The following is a 24,056-nucleotide window of genomic DNA, read 5'->3' as shown; positions in this document are numbered from 1 at the left end:
ACTGTATATTCCCACACCGTAGTACTACATCATACTCTGTAAATGATGCTTAATCATGTTTATACTGGAGGGAAGTTCACATCAACACGAGTGAATAGCTGAGCCAGCTGCGGCTTCACCACAAGAGGAGAAATTATTAGGGGTTTGGAGATGATAATTCCCCATAAAGCGTGATAAAGGTCATCAGTTTTTAACCACATGCTTTTTTTTTTGGTCTGTGTGAAAGCAGAGATAGATCACTACACTTCTTTAAATCTTCTTGCAATTATACACAAATTGGAATTTATATATATATATATATATATATATATAAATATATATATATGTGTGTGTGTGTGTGTGTGTGTGTGTGACCCCACAAAACCAGTCATAAACTGCACGGATATATTTGTAGCAATAGCCAAATATACATTGTATGGGTCAAAATGATTGATTTTTCTTTTATGCCAAAGGATATTAAATAAAGATCATGTTCCATGAAGATATTTTGTGAATTTCCTACTGTAAATATATCAAAACATAATTTTTGATTAGTAATATGCATTGCTAAGAACTTAATTTTCTTAATATTTAGATTTTTTATTTTGCACCCTCAGATTCCAGATTAGATGTAGAGTTAGAGTTAGAGTTAGTTTGTTAAAAAAAAAACATCACAGTTACTACAATTTATTATTTAAAATCCTAATAGATACCGGTATAAAAGAATTCTTATAGCGATTACTTCTACATAATGGAACTCTATAACGCTTCCCTGATGGCAGTAATTGATATGTTGAAAATAAAACATGGCTTGAATCACTTACTATTGCTTGTGTGTTCTTAAAAACCAACGACTCATAAATGGACTGAAGTGATGTATACTCTCTTACACCTATGACTTTCATGGCAACTTTGACAAGATGTACAAGCTGCGATTTTGATTGAACTGAAAGATTGCCGAACCAAGCAGGCATTCCATAGTTTACTAAACTTCCCAAAACTGCTTGGTAAAACAACAACATGATTTTTTTTTACTTACTCCGACCAACCTAAGTCTTCTTAAAAAATATATAGTCTTTGCTGGAATCTTGAGCAGAGATAATCAATGTGGGCTTTCCAAGTCAATGAACGGTCAATGACCACCCCAAGATACTTGTATCCACTTGTTCAATGGTGTTACCTTGAATAATTACTGAACTGTAATCACCCAAACTGGGTCCACTATCATTTCCTTAGTTTTTCCAACATTGACAATAAGATGATTTACATTACACCACTGCACAAAGTTCCTAATTTCAGACTGATATTCTGATATGTCCTGATTCTTTCCTAAAAGACTTAGTATTACAGTGTCATCAGAGTATTTTATAAAATAGTTGTTCTTATTTCTACTAAAACAATAGTTTGTATATAAAGTGAACAGAATTGGAGAGCATACGCAACCTTGAGGGGCACCTATACTAATTGATTTAACATCAGATAGTGTATGGGTTACTTTAACACACTGAGTACGATTTGTTAAGAAGGAAAAAAGCCACTTAATAATAAAAGGATTATCGTTAATTTTTACAAGCTTGTCCAAGAATAACTGGCTGAAGCGTGTTAAAAGCTGAACTAAAGTCCCCAAAAGGTAACCGTGCATAAGCATTAACGTTCTCTAAATGTTGTAAAGTCAAGTGAACAACAGTATTGACAGCATCAACAGTCCCTCTTCTCTTCTTATAAGAAAACTGAAAAGGATCCAATGATAAGTTTATTTTGCTTTTCAGTCTGGACACAACATATTTCTCCAAACATTTCATAACTACGGATGTTATAGCAATGTATCTTGGCCGAATATTGTCCTATCCTAACATACATCAATGGAAAGCTTATTTATTCAGCTTTCAGATGATGTAGAAATGTCAATTTCAAAAAAATTGATCCTTATGACTGGTTTTGTGGTCCAGGGTCACACACACACAGAGGCCTACTTCGACTACCATAGCTCCATGTGTGTGTGTGTGTGTGTGTGTTATATTTTTATTATTGAAAGAAATAATAGGCTGTCTGCCTGACTTTTCTCAACACCAAAAAGGCGAGAGGGGGAGAGATATATCAATGTGAAGAGGTAATATCACAGATAGCCTAATTAAAGTCGATTATAATTTTTGTATTATTCACAGCCCCCTGATCTGGTTCATTATAGCACTCTTAATCTTTATAGCACAGTTGGCATTGTGAATGCTGAGTCGTCTGCTCTGACTCCTTATCATTCCACCTATCCACCCCCTCTCTTCCTTTTTCAGTCTCTAACGTGTGCTGTGCCCTCATGATGCCACGGCGCTCTCTAATCCGCTCTCCGCGGCGCACATGCTCAGTACCGATCACTGTGGCAATCTGTAATGGCTGCGGGATGATGCGATAGGAGTCCCGGTGCCTCGCCGCGTCTCTTCGGTAGGAATGCCATTTCCCTGAGACCCCCAACCACTCCATCCATTCCTCCGTCAACATGGTTGACATCCGACAGAAGAATAAAGGTCGGACATCGTAGTCGCGAGCACTTGCGAGAGTCATAATCGTGTAAGTTGAATGTTTATTTTGTCTGTTAAATTGCGGTTCATTGAGCGGGGGATCCGGACATGAGTGTCAGTGTTTGTTATCCGAGGTCACTACAGTTCATAGCAGCATCTCTAGAGAGAGAAGGCACATATATAACGTTAGCCGCGTACTGCATAGCTAGCTGCATCCAAGTAACGTTATTAACGTTATATATAACGTGCGATTAGAGGCCAGAGATATCCGACTATTTCCGTGCAGGTTTCCTTTAATTACAGGCGTTTAACACCAGCAGCGTCGCGTCATTGTAACGTTACAGACAACATTGGCTACAACATACATATCCTCACATTTGTTGTTTTTATTTACGCCAATAGCACGGAAAACGAAGTTATTTTTGTAGACGCGCTTATTTAGTAGCACTACTGCAACAGGCTCACTGTGAGATCAGCCAGTCACACACAATGCATTTTCAATGAGCTCGGGGTCACTATAGTTCATTTCGACTGGCCCTAACATTAGAAATACATTAGCAGGGAGGGTGCGAAACGTCGGCGTTTGGGGTCGAGGGGCCGAGCTACTCTTTTAAATAAAGCTTAAACCTCCCAAAGGAAGTCCAAACAACAAGTTGGGATGATAAAAGTATTTATTTTATACAGACAAGTATAGCAGCTACCTTTTAATGGATTTGAAATGTTTCATTAATCACAAAAGTTAGATTAGTGTCAGGCGCTAGCTTTACGAGGTAACCATAGCAACAGTAGGCTGGCGAAACATTTTGCTTTAATTATCCTGCTAAAAATACAAACATATAGCATATATATCACTTTATTATATATTTAAGTATTACAAGTATCTCACAAAAAAAATATATATATTTTTTTTCAAACATAGTTTATAGGCGTTTTTATTCTGACAAATTTTGCGCAAACACAGCTAATTACGGGGTCCGAAAAATGCCCCACAGAAGTTACTTTACAAACGAATTTACAAAACCCTCCCTCATAAGTGTGTACAGGTAGCACACTGAGTGCAAAACAGATTATGTAACTGTTTCCCTATAAGACTGCTGCTATGCAGTTTAATGGAAACTTTGATAATCTAGTTATCTACATTATTTGCTAAGTTATGGTATACAGTGCTGTTTATCAGATTGTTTTATGCACCATCTATGCTGTGTTTTGTGTGAGTTTTAAAAACATGTATTTCTAAGGAATGTAATAACCTGTTTAACTCTGTCCATTAAACTTCAGTACACAATGCTGCCACATTTTACATTGTCTGTCTAATTATAACCTACATATAAAGTTTTTGTATTCGCTGATGTATTCAGTTGAGAAATAATTCTCTTAATATGTATTTTGGTCTTGTTTTCAGAGCTTTTCTTGTGCATGTAGAGCTTGTCTCAGACAACACCTTCTTTACTGACTGACAGTCATGAACCTCTCTCTCTATCTCTGTTTGTGGCTCTCTAGCTCGTATCAGTGCAGTGCTGGTGTGTGATAGTGCCAGGGAATTGCGTGTGGTTGGCGGTAGTCAGGAATGATGGCCGTGAAGGAGCGGGTGGAGGCGGTGCTGAATGTGGGCCTGCGGGTCCCCAGTATCATGTTACTAGAGGTGCTGTACCGCTGGGATGTCAGCTCCTTCTTCCAGAAGATCCAGAGAAGCAGCCTCAACAACAACCCCCTCTTCCAGTACAAGTACCTGGCCCTCTACCTTCACTATGTGGGTGAGTAGCAAACCTATTTTATGTGATGGTTTTCATTTTTTTATGTGATTCATTGTCATGAAATGCCCATCAAGTTACCATGGTATTACCATGAGGGAATAAATGGCCTTCATCTGTAGATCAGTTTACTTGTTTCTCTGTTCCCCTCCTGCTACCGAAAACACTCTTGTGGCAATTTGTAGCTATTTTACATTTTGGTGAATTTGTGGCTAATTCGGATTAATCTTATTAATATGTTTTTGTACAATCTGCTTATGCATAATTGAATGTTGTATATTTCCGTACAAATCACTTCATATAAATTCATATGAAATCACCACCTTGAAAAATAATTGCATTTTCTTGTGAGATCTGGTTGGCTGAATCATAACTATGCTGCCATAAAATGTACATTTGATCAGTTCTTGCTTTCCCTAGAAGTTGAACACATGACCTTGGCTTTGTACAGTTTGAGCCACAGAAAAGCTTGGCTTGTTATAGTTCAGGGCAGCCAAGAAGTCTCTGAAGATTCTTTGCAATAGGAACAGGAGATAAGCTTTGTTCTAGAGGTCAGCCAGGTGGTCTGCTCATCACATTACTCCAGATTGCCTCTCATTTGAGAAATGGTGGCACAGACAGCAAGGTGATTGAGTGGAAAATGGAAAAAACTGAAATGAGCTGGCAAAAACCTCAAATGCAAAAGAAAAATAACCTATTCAAACCTATTTCTCGCTGTTTATTTACCCTGTGGTACTGCTGACAGTGGTAGAGTCTGAGGTGACTGATTCAGGCCATGGGTCGCTCTCAGCCCCCTGTCCCGAGTTTTAAAAAGACTCAGTGAAGCGTAGCATCAGCCCCCATTCATCTGCTGCACACATCCCAACACACACATCTCATGAGTTATTTACAGGGATCGTGCTGTGTTGATGTTTGTGAAATCATTTTGTTGTGAATGACTTTATTTTCTCCCCTTCTCAGTTGTTCACATTTGTTTTTCTATCTGACAGGGTTTACGACTTCTAGAGACTGTTTTTTTAGGTTTCATTTAGTCTTGTTTGTAAGAGACTTTAATACAACTTCACCCACATAACTCCATGTTTTAATGGTTTATAAACTTTAATTAAAGCCACAGACTCCAGGAAAACTTTCTTTTGGATCAGATGTTTGTGTAATACCCAAAAGAACAAACCCTAATGACCCTGATTTGTCTGTATGTGTGTGTGTGTGGTCATGCGCTATGCCCATGTGGCTGTTATTTACCCTGGAGAGGAGGCTTTTGAGGTTACATGCGGATGTGTTTGTACAATAAGTATGGCAGCTTCTGGTAATGACTCTAGAACACAGACTACCACCCAGCAAATTTCAAAACAATACGGCACATCCTGTACATCTAGTTTACAGAATAAAAAGTAATTGTTTTGAATGAATACACATTGTAATTTGTGCCAGTGGCATTTTGCTCATTGTTTGTTCTATCTAATAATTTATTCAAAATGCAATTTATACATACAGTGACATGACTTGAAAACAATATTCTATGATGAGCATGTTTTCTATTTCTGTATTAATGTTCAGCTTTATATGTTTTTTTTAAATATTTTAATTATTTTTGACTTGTTTATTAATATTTCCTTTAAAATGTTCCCTTAAAACTGCTACTTTGCATATGGGTGTTACAAATCTTTTGTCCATTGAATCAGTCATATGGAAACAACATTCAGAAACATACTGAATAAAAAAAAAATCTACAATATTGTAATATTTATGAATTATTAATTCATTCATTATATTTGTAAAAAAATTTAACTTAAAAAAAATTAAATATATTTTAAAGTTTATAAAACCATAATAAATGCATATGAAACCAAAATAAATCAAAGATTGCATTTTTGAAAATACTGCACGTTTTAAACTTATTTTAAAATGATTTTTTTCCTTTTATGACATTCACCTTTTTATTAAACATAACATTCTCTTTCCACATTAACTGTCTAAAATACCCACATGTAGTAGATTAAGTGTATTCACAAAAATAAATGAATAATTTACAACAAACAGGCATGATTTGTTTTTCTCGGTTATTACACAAACAAAGCGGCAGAAAACAATTAAATTTTTCCATCTCTGCAGTGCGCTTTATTAGCTATTGCTTAGAAGCAATGACTAGGTGTTGACATTTCAGAGCTACCGCTAGCAGGACCGTTACTGGTGTTCTGTTTAATAGAGATTCAGCAGCTTCTGTACTTGTATGCAGCTTTGCTTTGCTGGTGCAACTTGTCCAGTGTTGGTGGTGCTACAGTACCCTCAGGACCCCCTGCTGAATGGGGGACGGAGTCCAAGTACAGTAGCTCCCACAGGTGAAAAGTGCTGCTGTCAGGAGAAACTTTGGTGGACTTCTTTAATCTCAGGCTTGCTGGGTTTGTGTTAGTGTTAAGAAAAACCACCTGGCTCTCAGAAGCTCCTGTGGATTTTTACACTATAACGAAGTGGTAAAAATAGGCCTGTCCTGTCTGTTCAACACTTTAGTTTCAAAATATGACACTGCAGGGCTATTAGAACTAATAGAGATGGCCTTCTCTAACACTAGGAGCTGACATTTCTGCAGAACAACTCCACTTTTTGTTATTACCTATATATTCTGGGCTTTAGCCCTATGATTATATTGAGGAAACGGAGCATTGCCCATCCAACCTTTTTCAACAATACTTATATATAGGAGAAATAAATTACAGAGCGTTTGGTTTGGCTGAAGACACTACAGCAGATAGGTTAAATTGAGAACATCTACTGTCAGCAAGATCACAGGCACTTTCCGTCTTTACTGTCTATGGATAATATGAGCGGTCTTTCAACATTTTATCCAGCCACAAACCTGGCCAAGTCCACTGCTATTTGACCTGGCGAAAGCTTCCTCATATTTCAGCGCTAACTTTATTCCCAGGTAATTGCATTGGTTCAAGCTAGTGTGCCAGCATACTTCACATTAATCAATACTGAGATAAACTTTGTGTCTTCAATCCAAGTAGAATATTTCCACTGTGTTGTATTTCTCCTGTGTTCTAGACAATGGAGCATAGTGCATGTTTTTATATTTGTGAATGGCAGAAGTGAACTAGAGAGGATGAGTGTTGAACGTCAGATAAACAGTTACGCAACAGGAGGAATCAAGAGGGTTTGGCAGTGGAGTAATGAGGGCTTAATCTGTGCATGGCAAAAGCCTTAATCTCCTGCCTCATCCTGTCTACACACACTCGTATGAACACACAAACACGTCAGCGTAAGCCAGTGAATGTCAGACCGGAGGCTGAATCATGTACTACAATACCCTTGTGCGTTATGACGTATTAATACTGAATGTATTTACATTTGAAAGCACTTTTTTTCAGCAAATATTGCACCGTTAGAAGGCACTTCATTAGGTAAATGACTAATGCAAGCATTCCAATAACCTAAATCTCATGTTGAATTTGTGTTTTCTGCTATTTCTGTTTTCTCATTGATGGCCATAACATAGGCTCAAAACAGCATCCAACTTTCACTGTGTATGCTGCACATTTTCTGTATGCCTAAAATAACTTGATGATCTACTAGTGTACAGTACATTAAACAGCAGTTAGTTCCAGTCCTCGAATTTGATTAGCCAATCGGCGCTCCAAGAGTGCCTGTTCAACAGCACTGGGACTTGTCACTATATCTCTCCGATAGTTTCTGTTTGTACTTTCCAGAAAAGACTGTCAGTATATTCCAGTCAGTTTGTGTTTTAGTGTGTAATTGTACATTATGTTGAGAATATTAAGTGATGATTTCTGCAGGTTACATCTTTCTATAATTCTAGCATGTGGCGACAAGTGATTGCCTTTTGAGTGAATGAATTATTGACTCACCTGCTTAGTTCAAAAATACTGATTCATTTAGCAATGAAACATGTATCTGTGTGTGTGTATTAATGAGTCATCTAATTACTCACTCAATTGATTTGTTCAGAAACACTGATTCATACACAAATGCAATAGATTTTGTAGTGTTCAATTTCAGGTTTTCAATGTAAATTACTGTTGTATAAAAGCTAAATCACATTTGAAATGGTGCTGGTCTAAATATCATCATTATTTCTCGCTTATACATTAACGATATAGGCTTGTAATTTTCAAAATCAGCTCGACTAACATGATTTTTTACATGATCTGATTATGCACATCAGACTGTCAAACAAGTTATTCAAATTTTAGAGACTGAAACTGAACTAAATTGAAAATGCAAAGTAAATGTGTAAACAATGTAGACTACACAAACTACTTTTTATATTTGCATTTTGCATGCTGTTTGTTTCATATGCTATTTTTTTTTAAGTAGGTAGTACATGGTATATTCTGCACACTGAACAGTATGCTAGTATTCTGTTCTGAGCATAGCCAAAGACTCTTTTTGCAGGTGCGACTATCAATGAACTGGATATCCGGATTCAGTCAGTGAGCTCTGATTGTGTGACTTCCTTTGACAGTCCGAGTGAATGGACTCTCTCTGCTGGTCTGAGATATTGAGAGAGATGTGGCCTCAGAGGCCCTCCTGTGTGCTTGACAGCATCCTCACATAGCGGTCTAACAGCAGTCTCTTTCTTTATCCCTCTCTCTTTCAGGCTACATTCTGAGTCTGGTTCTGCTCACCCTGCCCCGACAGCACCTCGTGCAGCTCTACCTGTATGTGCTCACTGCTCTGCTGCTGTTCGCTGGTCACCAGATCTCAAGGTGAGTGTTTAGGACTTTAGAAATAGAAAGAGACTGACAGAAAACACCAAAACAATCCTGATAGCCACTAAAATTTCCTTAAAAACATTGTGTTTGCCATTCAACCAAGAGAGAATCCATTATGCATTTTGATTCAGTCTGTTTTATACAATATGGTTGATTATATTTGTTTACACATTTCTTTGTTCATTACAAAATGAGACTGACCCACTTAAGACCCTAACTCTGCCCTTAAAAGTGTAGTTCACCCGAAAATTAAAATAACCCCATCATTTCAGCCTCAAGCCATCCTAGGTGTAAATTACTTTCTTCTTTCAGACAAATACAATCGGAGTTATTTAAAAAAAAATGTCCTGGCTCTTACAATCTTTATAATTAGGGGTGTACATAAGTGGTATGCAGGTGCACATGTGTGACCAAAATAAAAAATATGCTGTGTAAATAAGTTCAGACTACTCATTTGCGTACCGACATGGTTGACAGCTGTTAATGCACAATTACCATATTAGATCAACTAACTGTATATTACTGTATTTCCATTCGAACTGAAAGCATAAATCTAAGCTATTCACTGCTGTTTTCAAAGCACAATGCAAAACTGACATTTCATTCGCTGACGCGTTTCACTCTTCACTCAACAGTGCTAAAGCCGGCAGCGCATATACTTGCCAGCAACCCACCAAAGCTTGCTGATTTTAAGTTTGAAAATGATGAAAATTCATATGTATAAAAGAGTAAATATTAGCAGTTCACTAAATAATTATTTTATTATATTTTTTTATTTTGTTTATTAAAAAAAACAAAACCTAAATAAATGAAGTGCAATATTATTATTATCATCACTATTATTAATTTAACACCACTTTCTTGAACACACGTATGACAGTTAGCAGAAGCTAGAGATTATGGTTTATAAAGTTTTAAATATGGGCATTTTTCTTACACAAACGCATCAATTTGCTTCAGAAGGCCTTTATTAACCCCGCAGAGCTGTGTGGAGCACTTTTTATAAAGGATGGATGCACATTTTTTGGGCTTCAAAATCTCAACCTTCATTCACTGTCATTATAAAGCTCGGAAGAGCCAGGACTTGTTTTTTTTTTATATATAACTCGGACTGTAGAAGAAAGAAGAAAGTAATATACACCTAGGATGACTAAGGTGAGAAAATCATGGGGCAATTTTCATTTTTGGGTAAACTATCCCTTTAAGGTTATCTTATATTATGTTGTATTATATAATTGTCACGGTGCACACACAAGGAGGATACAGGAACACGCAGACGAGGAGTAAACTCAAGATAACAGTCTTTAATGACTCCAAACAAGGCAAGGCAAGACAAGGCAAGGCAAGGCAAGGCTGACACAGACAGGAACACCGGGGAGTAACGAGTAGACCAGACCACACGAAACTGAACAGGCAGGAACTTAAATACACAGGCTAATGACACAAACACAGCTGGACAAGAATTAACTAATAAATCACACTAAACAAGGACAGGAAACAAACCAAATATGGAAACAAGAGGCGGGAACACATGACACACACGACAGAGGACTGACAATACTATTATATTATAAAGAACATTTATTAAAATAGAAAAAAAGTTTACTGTCACACCTTTGATCCTTGCTAAATAATAATTTCTTTAAAAAAAACTTACAGACCCCAAAGTTGTGTACAGTAGTGTATATTATATTACATTTACATTTAGTCATTTGGCAGACGCTTTTATCCAAAGCGACTTACAATTGGGGAATACAAAAAGCGATTAATCTTGAAGAGGCAATCAGACAGAGGAAGTGCTCGAAACACCAAGTCTCAGTCATTGTTCAAATAAGTACAAGCTAGTAGGTGGAGAGAAAGATAGACGGAAAGTTTTTTTTTTTTTTTTTAATGCTATTATTTACTTGCCTTCATGTCTTTCTAATCTCTATGCTGTTGTTTCTACATGGAACATAAAAGTTTATTTATTTTGTATTTTAATACCTTTAATACTATTTGAAATATAATAATTAATTAATAAGCTAATGAATAATTTGATTAATAAAGAAACTTCTATTTGCACTTTGTTTTTGGACATTTAAATAATGTTGCACAAAAAGATGTAATTTTAATGCTTTGAAGGTAGAAAGAATGTTAAGATCTGAGCAGGCATTACGACAGACGCGTTACTTTACTGGAGGCTCCTCTGCCATGCTCATGGGTCCGCGATTATAGTGTAGCGTTCTGCATTTGACAGCTGGCTGTTTAGTGTCAGATTAAGAGAGAGCTTTTAGCACATTTTTCAGCATAATGTGTGTCTGTAGAAAAAAGCAGTGGCTGCTCAAATTAAGATCACCCAAGTGTGGCAAAGCCATTACTGCCAGCTCGTAACTTACCTGCCTTCCTCTATTCCCTCTCTGCCTCCTTAAACGAAGCAGAGCCAAACTCAGATAAGAATTTAAGCAAGCTTTGTAAATGTTTATTCAGTTATATGTGTGTCATATATGACATCCATTCGGTCCTCTAAACGAGTTAATACCCCAACTTGTCCGAGTCATGTAAGAAAAAAAATTCTAATGTTGTTATATGCAAAGTCATTTCAATAGTCAAAATTTTCACCAAAAGCTATTGCAGGGCTTTAAAAGTGCACAGCTTTTATGGTCCACTTTATGCTGCTTTAATAATACTTTTGCATAATTTTTTAAACTTGAAAGCTTCAGTTTCATGCATTATAATCGTTTAAAAAAGAGTGACCAGCACATTATTCAGAAATTCTGCCTTTGTGTTCCACGAACAAAGTTATAATTGACCTTTTTTTCCACCACAAAAATGAGTTTTAGATCAAAAATAATTGATGGAGCCCCTGCAGAGCCCCTAGGGCTTGCAGACCCCTTATTAAAAAACCCTTAGCTAAGGGTAGAGTATTTTAAACTTCTGAATGTCAGTAGTGGCTGTTTTTTTGCTCAGTGGGACTCAGCTGAGAGTTATATAAGGGATTGTTCTCTCAGGAATTGTAGTCTGATAAAAACAGACGGACTGATCCACCGCTCTGTAAGTATAGATCCACCACAGGCTCAGGGGGATGACTCAGGGGGAATATCGTGCTGTGAGAGGTTAGAATAAGGTAACCGTTCTCTGTTTCAGGGACTATGTGCGCAGTGAACTGGAGTCAGGCTATGAGGGCCCGCTGTACCTGGAGCCTCTGTCCATCAACCGTTTCACTACCGCGCTCATCTGTAAGTGCCTGACAAAATCTCCAAAGCATCTCATTGGTTGTTGCAGGATTGAAAGAACAGGATTAAAAACTAAGACAAACTTGTGATGTCAGTTGAAAAGGCAGTTTTAGAGGAATAAGAAGTTATTACATTTTAATAAAAGATTATAAAAGCTTTTTTTTTCATTAGAATAATGTGCACCGATGAATTAGTGTCATTAGGGCTATCCGATATAATATCAAAATTATATATTTGTTTTTAATATTTAATTAGTGTAATTAGTTAGTAGTAAAGTAAAATAAATTGTTTAAATATTCATAAATATAATTAAAATAAATAATATAATGACAATTAAATAATATATAAATAATTTACAGTCATGTGCTATGACTATGAAATTGCATTAAGTTAAACAGGGCCAGTTCTGATTTCATGTTGACTTCAAATTAACATTCCAAGTTACGTTCCTGTCACGTGCGAGTCCCATACTGACTCATTACAGCTCTTATTCCATCGGAACGTGTGCTCATGTAGTGTCATTCTGGGGAGAGTTGGGTAGTTTTGCATGTCTTGATATGTGATGTCAGAGGTCAATGCATTTCCCACTCTTGTTCCCGTCTCATGTGCCGCCTGCCCTAAACCACACTGCGCAAAAGCCAGAGATCCAGCTTTCATATTTTCCCCTCTCATCACTTTTTCTATAAGTACTATCCTTCGCCAGCTTAATGTCAAAACCACTCCTGCTCACTTCCTATATTTAATTTTTTTCTCACTCACAAATACTGTATGCCCTTCCCCTTATTTGTAATATGTCATACTCTCCCTCACTCTCTCTTACTTTCCGTCCCTTCCTCTGACTTTCTTGCTTTCTCATCAACTATATTTTTTCCCTCTTTCTCTTTCTATGTTACTCTTGACATTTAAACCATTTAGGGAGGTAAATCTCACTACCCAGAACATGTCATTTTTCACCTTTCACCTAATAATAATAATAATAATAATAAATGACAGAATTTGCATAAGTACATTTTACAACAAAGTCCCATTAGTTAACTTTAGTTAATGCCTTAACTAACAAATAGTAATGTTTTTTTTTTTTTTGGAGTTTGGCCTAAAATTGGTCCCTCCTTCCGACAAGCAGTCTGCTCTGATTGGCCAGCTGACACAGTGCATTGTGATTGGCCGAACACCACAAGCAGAGTCGAAATGTAACGCCCGTTTCCATAATTGTGAGCTTTAGCTTTCAAAATTATAGTAAAGACGTTAATAATGTCCTTAGTTTTACCATCAGTTCTGGCCCGAGAGGGGAACAGAGTCGTGTGACAGACAAACTGATGAAGCTCGTATGTGCTTGGAAACAAGCCGCGATTGTGGGACTGTTTCTTCCTCTCTCTCTCACACACACACACACACACACAAATGATGCTGCGCTGTGACTCTCTCTCTCACACGCGAGCACACCATAGACTGTAAAAAAAGATGGACGACGCGTTTCATCCATCGTGAGTAAATGACGTAATTTGGAGCCCGAGTCTGCGCAGTAGAGATTTGTTTGGAGTCCGAGTCTGCGCAGTAGAGATTCGTTTGGAGCCCGAGTCTGCGCAGTAGAGATTCGTTTGGAGTCCGAGTCCGAGTCTGCGCAGTAGAGATTCGTTTGGAGTCCGAGTCTGCACAGTAGAGTCGTGAGGTGGAGCCGCGGAATCAAACTCCCGCCCAAACTCCCGCAGACCCAATCAACCATAATGACACGCCCCGTTTTTATAGCATCAAATTACTAGCTAAAATCAAACGTACCACAAAAACAAACAATTGAGCATATATCAGCGGGATAACAACTACCTTAAATGACCAAAATCATATTTTGGAAAATTGTATTGGAAGTGTACATTCGTACACTCAAGTCCCATTCGTTTACATGGAGAGGGCGGGGTTTATGACCTGTACTGCAGCCAGCCACCAGGGGGCGATCAAAGAGCCCGCAGCTTCACTTTCCAGTACGAGTGAGACACACCCGGAGCACACACATGACGCGCAAAATTCCGCATTTGAACAGTCAATAGCAAATACTTAAACTAATAACAAAACATACAGTCTCTGATTCAGAAGCGCCAGATTGTTCCCTACATAGACTGTAAAAAAAGATGGATGACGCGTCTCCGCTTCCTTCCACTATAGAAAAGTGAAGCCAAAACATCTCAGTATGGCCGCTGCCATTGTGAGTAAATGACGTCATTTGGAGCCAGAGCCTGCACAGTAGAGTCGTGAGGTGGAGCCGCGGAATCAAACTCCCGTCCAAACTCCCACAGACCCAATCAACCATAATGACATGCCCCGTTTTTATAGCATCAAATTACTAACTAAAATGAAACTTACCACAAAAACGAACAATTGAACACATATCAGCGTGATAACAACTACCTTAAATGACCAAAATCATATTTTGGAAAATTGTATTGGAAGTGTACATTCGTACACTCAAGTCCCATTCGTTAACATGGAGAGGGCTGGGTTTATGACCTGTACTGCAGCCAGCCACCAGGGGGCGATCAAAGAGCTCGCAGCTTCACTTTCCAGTACGAGTGAGACACACCTGGTCCCCTACTAACAATTCTTGGTTGCCAGAATGTTATGTTTTATGGTTTGTTTTTGGTTAACCAGGAAAGTTTTCTTAACGGAAATAGAACGTTAGTTTTTGGTTTGTAGAACGTTCCCATAACGTTATTCTAACGTTTCCCTAACCTATTTACTCCAGTATGATCACTCCACTGTAGGTCAGTAATCATCCAGCACACACGACCCAGTATAGTATAAGTGGCATGGAAATTATCCATATGGACGCCTAATCGGTATTATAAAAAACATATCTTGTTTTTATCTATTGTTTAATTAATAAAAAAATTATCTGAGCACATCAACTATCAAACAAGATTAAATCCGTCCATTGAGGGGTAGCTACCCAGATTTTATTTCTTCAGCACCAAATAAAAATGTCTTCACACAATGTATGGTTTATAAAATATGACGTTTATTCACAGATATTAAAAAAGAATAAAAAAATTACTTGACTTAAAGTAGGATATCAGTACATTCATTTCTTACCACTGTGTACAGTTTGTACAGCGGGACACTCCTCTTTTGATCCATAAAGAAAAACTTCTCACTTAACATCATGTTCTCTTCAGTTAGGTTTGTCAAATCCCTCCAAAATCATATTTACTGTCATAACTATATTAATTTTAAGTAATTATTCAATAAATAGATCGATAAACGAGCGAGTACGAGTATGACCATAAATTTTTCTGTGGAAGACAGGTGAAAGCGCATGCTGGAGCAGCGCGTGCAGATCAGAGGTGAGCAAGCAGTAAATGAAGATAAACCCACAAAGTTATGATTTCTGTTATCACTCCTTGCTTAATCCTGGCTTAATATTACAAATTAAAACTTGTTTTGATTGATATAATTTCTGTATTTTAATCAATGCTGCATTAAACGCATTTCAGGGCTCTGTATAGGTCATTACACACACAGACACACACACACACAAAACATCTGCAACGTTTTCACTGGAAAGACAGTTTTACAGGGTTATATATAAAAATAACCTAAAACTAACCATTAGGGAAGGTTCTCTATAAGTTATTTTTAGGTTATTTTAAAAATAACCACCCTGCAACGTTCTAGGAACGTTATTTTATGGTTGCCAAAAATTTACCTAAAACTTACCATTAGGGAAGGTTCTCTATAAGTTATTTTTAGGTTATTTAATAATAACCACCATGCAACGTTCTTTGCTGGGTCATAGCAAAGTCATAATTATCTCATCTCCTAGGTTCACGAAACGGTTGTCCATAAAATGCGTTGCTGTTCTGTTGTAAGTAATCGTAATGATTCCTACATGCATCTACTTTCGGAAGGCCAAATAAAGTGCTTTTGCTTTCACCTAGAAACACAGTGTCTCCCTGACATGGCTTCATCAACACTACTGCGGTTACTGAAACCATGCCTTTTTTCTTTGTGTGAACATTTGAACATTCTCTAAATTCTGTAGGGCCTAATTAACTCCAGCCAGAACAGATGCATTCATTAATGTCAGTGAGTACAGTAGGGGAAAAAAACAGCACAGATGCATTGCTGTACTGTAATGTATTGCAGTTTGGTATTAATAGTCATTTTATTATTACTAACATTTCTATATATCTTTAATGCTATTATGAATAAGATGTTTTATTTCTCTGTGTTTATGTGTGAATAGGCCAGCTGGTGGTGTGTACCTTGTGCTCCTGTGTGATGCAGACCAAGCGCATTTGGCTGTTCTCAGCACACTTGCTCCCACTGGTGGCCAGGCTGTGCCTGGTCCCTTTGGAGACCATCGTTTTCGTCAATCGCTTTGCCATGATTTTCACAGGCCTGGAAGTCATCTACTTTTTGGCCTCCAACCTGCTGGTGCCATTTAATCTGGCCAAGACAGCATACCGAGAGCTTGCACAGGTTAGAGGCTAAAGAGTGAGTTTTAGAACGGACTTGAGAGGGTTAAATCAAAGAAACAAGAATCAAGCTCTTCTCTGTCTTATTCTGTTAGGTGGTGGAGGTTTATGGGTTGCTGGCTCTCGGTATGTCTCTGTGGAATCAGTTGGTTCTGCCCGTGTTGTTCATGTGTTTCTGGCTGGTTCTGTTTGCTCTGCAAATCTACACATACTTCAGCACACGGGACCAGCCCACATCTAGAGAGAGGCTGCTCTTCCTTTTTCTCACCAGGTCAGTTAAAGTTCAGGCTGCTCTGCTTGTCAATCCTGAATAACTAAAGATTGTAATAGAGAAATAGAATAAGATAAGTGTCACTGGTCTTTTTTTCCAGTGAAATATTTGATGAACTGTTTGTAAGTGTTTAATGTTTGATTGATTTTGGTCACATGAAGGTGCACAGCAACTTAATTTCTAAATGTCTCCAGTATTGCAGAGTGCTGTTGTACTCCATACTCTCTGCTGGGCCTGGTCTTCACCGTTTCATTCGTGGCTTTGGGAGTGCTCACTCTTTGCAAGTTCTACCTGCAGGGCTACAGGGCTTTCATGAATGACAACACCATGCACAGGTATCATATACCCACCCTCATGTCACTCAAAAATATTTTTTTTCTTATGAAACACAAAAGAATGTTGCCATTTTGTTTGGTTAATTTATAAAATGATTATTTTTTTTATTATTTAATGTTTTATTTAGTTTATTTTATTTATATTATTTGAGGTTATTTTAATGTTTTGAAGAACGTCTTAAATGCTCACTAAGACTGCATTTATTTGATTAAAAATACAGTAAAAGCAATGTTGTGAAATGTTATTACAATTTAAAATGACTTCTATTTCAATATATTTTAAAATGTAATTTATTCCTGTTGAATTTTTTATCAGCTATTACTTCAGTCTTCAGTGTCACATGATCCTTCAGAAATCATTCTAATATGCTGATTTGCTACTCAAGGAACATTTTTTTATTATTATCAATACTTTTACAACATCATAAATGTTTTTAGTGTCACAATGTTTTTTGATCAATTTAATGCATTGAACCTGTCTTATCTAGGCAAATGAGTTTTTCTTCATGCTTTGTACCTCTATTTAAGCTGCCACTCTGTCCTCCATTTAATCTTTCCTTAAGTAACTATACCATTATAACCCTGCTAAACAGTTTGGCATGAAGTCCATATTAACTTTTTATCACATAATTGACCATGGAAATCACACAAGTCCATCAATCCCTCATCTCTCTCTCAGGGGCATGACGGAAGGAATCACTCTTCTGATCCTCGCTGTTCAGACTGGACTGATTGAGCTACAGGTCATCCACAGAGCCTTCCTCCTCAGCATCATCCTCTTCATTGTGGTGGCCTCCATCCTGCAGTCTATGCTGGAGATAGCTGATCCCATAGTGCTGGCGCTGGGAGCCTCTAGAGACAAGTACATAAAATGATTGTTGAAGACATATATTTAGGTATTATACAAGTGAACATTGTAATTTAGTGTTCTGATTATTTTATAATCGTTATTGCCAACAGGAGTTTATGGAAACACTTTCGTGCGGTTAGCCTGTGCCTGTTCCTGCTGGTGTTCCCAGCATACATGTCCTACATGATATGTCAGTTCTTCCACATGGACTTCTGGCTGCTGATCATCATCTCCTCCAGTATCTTGACCTCATTACAGGTAGAGATCCCACACAAACACACACCATCAGCTCTGAACTACAGCATTAGTGAGTGTGAGAAACAGTATAAAGGAGCAGAAACTGAAGAGAAATTGTGAGAAATTGTAACTCTCAGTATGGCGCTGTAGGAATGTTGCCATTGTGTTGAGATTTTATTCCTGATATGGAATATGTTATTGCAACACAATCTTGACAAACAATTTTGGAGATTTTAATGGATTTTGGTAACATTAGCCATACAAAATGCAGATCAAATAGAGTATCTAATAAAGTGTATTATATAATTTTCTCTCTGTTCTCTAATGTAAAGTTATTAAAAGAACCTTCCTGTTACTTGGAAGATGTTTATGTTTCTCGCTAATCATCATGTTGAACTTCAAGTTGAAACTGGTTCTGTAAGCGCTTACTGTAATTTCGTAAAATATCCTGTATCTCAGGGAAATTAAATATAGTTTATTCTTAAAGAAAGGAGAAATGAAACTCTACTTTAAGAGGATCTTTGCATCTTGTTTATGAGGAAATAAATGCACATATGTGTTCTACAACTTCACTATTAGGAAGTATAAAAAAAAAAAAAAAAAATATATATATATATATATATATATATATATATATATATATATATATTTTTTTTTTTTTTTTATATCTGTTCATTGTTAGTTCATGTCAGCTCAGTTCCATTGAATAATATTAACAGATACAACGTTTGATTTTAATAACGTATTAGTAAATGTTGAAATTAAGATAAAATGTTAAATAAATTAAATGTTTTAGATTTATTTTAATGTTTTGTTAATGTTACCTATAATGTAGTTAAAATAATGTTAACAAATGCAAAGTTAAAGAGTTACCAATGTTTTGTAATAAATATATTAATAAAAATGTTTATTAATATTTAAATATTTAATTTAGTAATAGTAATATTTAATTATAATAGATAGTGATATTTAATGTTTAAATTTTTTATACCAACAATTTTCATATTTCAAACTTTTTATTAATAAAAATGTGTGAAAATATTAATAATGAACAATATATAATATATATTAATAATTATTTATACATTTTAATAATTTTTGAGTAAATGTGAAGTAAGTGGTGATTGGACCACTTTATAGATGCATTACATATAATCAGAATTTCTTTTAAATGGTTTTTGAAGAAAGTCTCTTATGCTCACTAAGGCTGCATTTATATGATTTAAATATTGTGATGTGTGTGTGTGTGTGTGTGTGAAATATTGTGAAATGTTATTATAGTTTAAAATGACCGTTTTATTTTTTCATATATATTAAAATATAATTTATTCTTGTGATGCAAAGCAAAAAAATAAAAAACCACTCTGCTCTCTAGTCACTGGCTGTGAAAAACCTATTACAGTTGTGTAGGAGTTGTGATTATTGCTGATTTGTGTAATGTGAAATTCAACTTTTTGACTGTCAGGTGCTGGGCACGCTGCTGATCTACGTGCTCTTCATGGTGGAGGAGCTCCGCAAGGCTCCGGTGGAGAACATGGATGATGTCATCTACTGGGTGAACGGCACCTACAGGCTGCTGGAGTTCCTGGTGGCGCTATGCGTGGTGGCGTACGGCGTGTCGGAGACGGTGTTTGGGGAGTGGACCGTGATGGGCTCCACCATCGTACTCATCCATTCTTACTATAACGTGTGGCTGAGGGCCCAGCTGGGCTGGCAGAGTTTCCTGCTCCGCAGAGATGCTGTCAACAAGATCAAGAGCCTGCCTACAGCTTCTCACCAACAACTCCAGCAGCACAATGACATCTGTTCCATCTGCTACCAGGTGTGTGTTTGTGATGGATGTCCAGGTACATTCTGTAGCACGCGTCTCTTTGTGTATTTCTGTGCTAGATTGATGGTGGGTTCAGTTAGGGTGGATCACTGTTGTTCATATAATCCTCTAAGTGTTAAACGTATGCGCATAATTTGTGCCACACCATTTGTATTATATACATGGACACATCTAATATTGCGTGGCTTGCTGAGGAAGGACTTTTCCAAGCGACTGGATTTAAGATATATTTGTTTGGCAGTCAATATTGTACACTTACTTTGAAGGAGCCTTATCCAGAGACTAGAATATAAGAGATTTGGGGGTGAGCTGTTTTGACTTTGGTCAGTAAGCAACCACCTAACAACCACATTCACAACACACTAGAAACCATAAAAAACATCCACTTAAACACTTTAGAATATTAACATATGAACCACCTGGCAACCATTCACAACTCCTTAGCATCAGGGGAGCAGGTACTATTCAGCCGATATTTGATTTTTATCTTTTGTTGGTATGAGTTAAAATTGAATATATATATAGACTGATATTATATCTATCAGGGAATCATGGCCAGTGTTTTGTTTTATGCAGTGCTCTGCTGGGGATGTAGTATCACTGTCGATGATCAAAATAGGATTAATAAATTGATTAGAAAGGCTGGATCGGTTATTGGTCTCAATCCTGATTCACTTGAGGGAATTGTGGAGAAGAGAACAAGGACAAAAGTAAAAATGATTTTGTCTTACAAAGGTCATCCACTACACGGTATTTGTAGTGGACCTAAAAGTTTATTTAGTTGAAGATTAGTGATGCCTCGGTGCTCTACAGAGCGATTTAGAAGGTCTTTTATTCCTGCTGTTTTTTTATGAAGTTGTGTAAATCTTGTATGTTTGTACTGTGTAATGGTGGCAAATGAGTTTCCCTTTACAGGGATTAATAAGTTTTCTAATTATCTAATCATTGAAAATTGATTTGTGAAAGGGTTTGTTTACCTTACTCAACATACATTAAACATAATAATAATAGTAATTTTCTTATTTATATTATTATTATTATACTAATAATATAATTTACCATTGTTATAATAATGATGATGATAATAATTGAATAATACTAATAATTTTATTATTAATATAAATTTTATTATTATATCAATGACAAATTATTATATTACTATCATTAATAATAATGTTCAAAGAAAATTATTATTATTATTATTATTATTACTACTACTACTACTCAACATATAGCATAATAACATAATAATAATAATACTTCATATTAATAATAATAATACTTGTTCTTCATATTTTATTATTATTGTTTGTATTATTGTTATGATGATGATGATTATTAATTATACTAATAATATAATAATTTGCCCTTGTTGGAATAATGATGATGATGATAACAGTTATTATTATTATTATTATTATTATTGTTATACTATAAATTTGCCATTGTTATAATATTGATGATGATAACAATAATTTTATTATTATTATTATTGCTCAACATACATTAAACATCATAATTGTTATCATAATCATCCTCATAATTATTCCAACAATGGCAAATTATTATATTATTAGTATAATTAATAATAATAATCATAATAATAATAATATATGAAGAAAAATTATTATCATTATTATTATTATTATGTATGCTATATTACTGAATACTAATAATAAATGTATTATAAATATTAATTTTATTATTATTATATCAATGACAAATTATTATATTAGTATAATTAATAATAATGTACAGCGAAAATTATTATTATTATTACTCAACATATAATAAACAATAATACAAAAATCATATATTATTATTATTAATTATACTAATAATATAATAGTTTGCCATTGTTGGAATAATAATGAAGATGATGATGAAAACAATAACTTATTATTAATAATGATTGTATTATTAATAATAATGTTGTTGTTATTATTATTATTATTATTATACTAACAATTTGCCGTTGTTATAATATTGATGATAATAAAAATTGTATGATTATTATTATTATTATTATTATTACTACTACTACTCAGCATACATTATAAATAACAATAATAATAATTATTATTATTATTCATTTTATTATTTTATTTCTTTTTTTAAATAACTAACCTCTTCTTTTCTTGAATCTAGGACATGACGTCAGCTGTGATCACCCCCTGCAGTCACCTCTTCCATGCCGGCTGCTTGAAGAAGTGGTTGTATGTGCAGGAGACCTGCCCTCTTTGCCACAACCAGCTGAAAGGCTCATTACAACTCGGCTCTTCAACACAGGACGCCCCGCCACAAGAGCACCCAATACAGCCAGCAGGTGATCTGGACCCTTCACAGCATCCAGAGCCAGATTCAACCCTCCAGGTTCCCCAGCAAGATGACGCCACTCTCGCTTCAGTGTCAGACATCACGGCTGGGCTAAAAGACGACAGTGACACTCCTGCCTGCTCCCCCTCTCAATCCTAAAATCTGCCTTGAACCAAACCCAACTCCAAACACTGCTGGCCAAAAGACAGTGTTACAGCAGAGGGTCTGATGGGAAACTGTCAGCCCTCTCCGTGACTGATAAGTACACGTGGAATGCTCTTGAGACATCTATACAATCAAAATCCTTCTACCATCCCCCTCTCATCCAGAAAATCACAGTATCCAGAGCTCAGAAAGCTTATCTGTGCTCTACTAAAACACCAGCTCTTCCCCACCCTTTATTACGAAACTACAATCTCCAGCGAACACCAACTTGAATGTGATCATGTGACCCTACAATATAGTGCTGTGATGCTCTGTAGGCACTTAGCACATATCCACTAGCACGCTCTCAGTATCCAATAGCAGTTGCCCATCTTTTTTCTGTTCTCTATTTGTTTTATTGAGAGAAAATATATATACATATATGCCACTGCATTTGCACTAATGTAACATAAAGCAATGCTCCAAAGTTTGTCTTGTCTGATACCAAATATTTTGGTGTGTATGCATTGAATCAAGTTATATGAAATATATACCCATGTACAAATATATATGTAAAGGAGTTTTGATATGCAAAAGTACAGTGTTAAGCAGCATCGAGTGTCATGAAGCGGCCTCAGGCTTCTATGAACGCTGCGCCTGTAGTGGCGGCAGTGGGAAGTGCCTTTGGCTGTGGATAAACACTGACCGTTTAGAAGAGTCAATTTCATTCTCATCAGTATTTGGCATTTAGCGCATTTGTGAATATGAATACATTCGAGAATGTATGAGCACACTTTGCGAATGCCGTTTTTTCTTTTTACTAAGTGTTTAAGTTAATATATTTAACATAGTCTGTTAAACGAATGACGTTTGGCTTGAGGGATTTTTAATCTCCAAAAAGGTTACTTTTATCTAAACCACCAGATTTTCTTTTTTTATTATTAAAAAAGCTGTTACAGCTATTTTCCATTTAAAAGCAAATCTGAATGAGAATGGAGAGTATAATTCTAATAGCATTCTGAATTTATCCTCTTCTTTTTTATTTTATAAAGCATAAATGTGGAATGATGTTCTGTGAAGGCTGACTTTGTTTGAATTGCAGCTGAATTCAGTAAAATATGCCTGAAGTCTGAACGTGAACCTGAATGTCAGAATAAATCCAAACCTAAAGTATGAAATATTTGTCTTGGCTTTCTTCCACATAGAGTCGTAAAAAACACATTCAGTGCTCTTAAACCCACCTGTGATGATGATAATAATAATTTGTTAATACGTATTAATTTAATAATTATTTTATTTATTAATTTAATTGTTCCATGTCATTTTTAACAAATCTGTTAAATAAATCAAAATGAATATCCATTTTTCAGTTTTTAAATTGTGGCATTTAAAATGCCTCTTTTTAGTGTTTCGTAATA

General features: G+C 36.0%; 1 protein-coding gene across 1 annotated transcript; it reads left to right on the top strand.

Moving 5' to 3' along the window:
• Positions 1–2,290: 2,290 nt before the first annotated feature.
• LOC306852973 (RING finger protein 145-like) lies at positions 2,291–23,813 on the top strand. The gene is made up of 11 exons (XM_079390110.1): positions 2,291–2,541; positions 3,993–4,246; positions 8,862–8,970; positions 12,100–12,191; positions 16,423–16,658; positions 16,750–16,925; positions 17,120–17,260; positions 17,940–18,122; positions 18,221–18,368; positions 19,813–20,169; positions 22,327–23,813. Exons 2-11 carry the CDS (start codon positions 4,060–4,062, stop codon positions 22,651–22,653), a joined length of 1,956 nt encoding a protein of 651 aa, XP_079246236.1. The 5' UTR covers positions 2,291–2,541; positions 3,993–4,059; the 3' UTR covers positions 22,654–23,813.
• The last annotated feature ends 243 nt before the right edge of the window (positions 23,814–24,056 follow it).

The sequence above is a fragment of the Barbus barbus genome, assembly GCF_936440315.1.
Source record: "Barbus barbus genome assembly, chromosome: 33".
Taxonomy (NCBI): Eukaryota; Metazoa; Chordata; class Actinopteri; order Cypriniformes; family Cyprinidae; genus Barbus; species Barbus barbus.
This window is presented reverse-complemented; position numbering and strand designations above follow the sequence as displayed.

What these genes read in the sequence shown, in the direction of transcription:
- LOC306852973 (XM_079390110.1), top strand. Translation starts at nt 4,060, where the DNA reads ATGATGGCCGTGAAGGAGCGGGTGGAGGCGGTGCTGAATGTGGGCCTG. An exon ending in CCTCTACCTTCACTATGTGG is followed by an intron (nt 4,247 to 8,861) that starts GTGAGTAGCAAA and finishes TCTCTCTTTCAG; the next exon opens with GCTACATTCTGAGTCTGGTT. An exon ending in TCTGTTCCATCTGCTACCAG is followed by an intron (nt 20,170 to 22,326) that starts GTGTGTGTTTGT and finishes TCTTGAATCTAG; the next exon opens with GACATGACGTCAGCTGTGAT.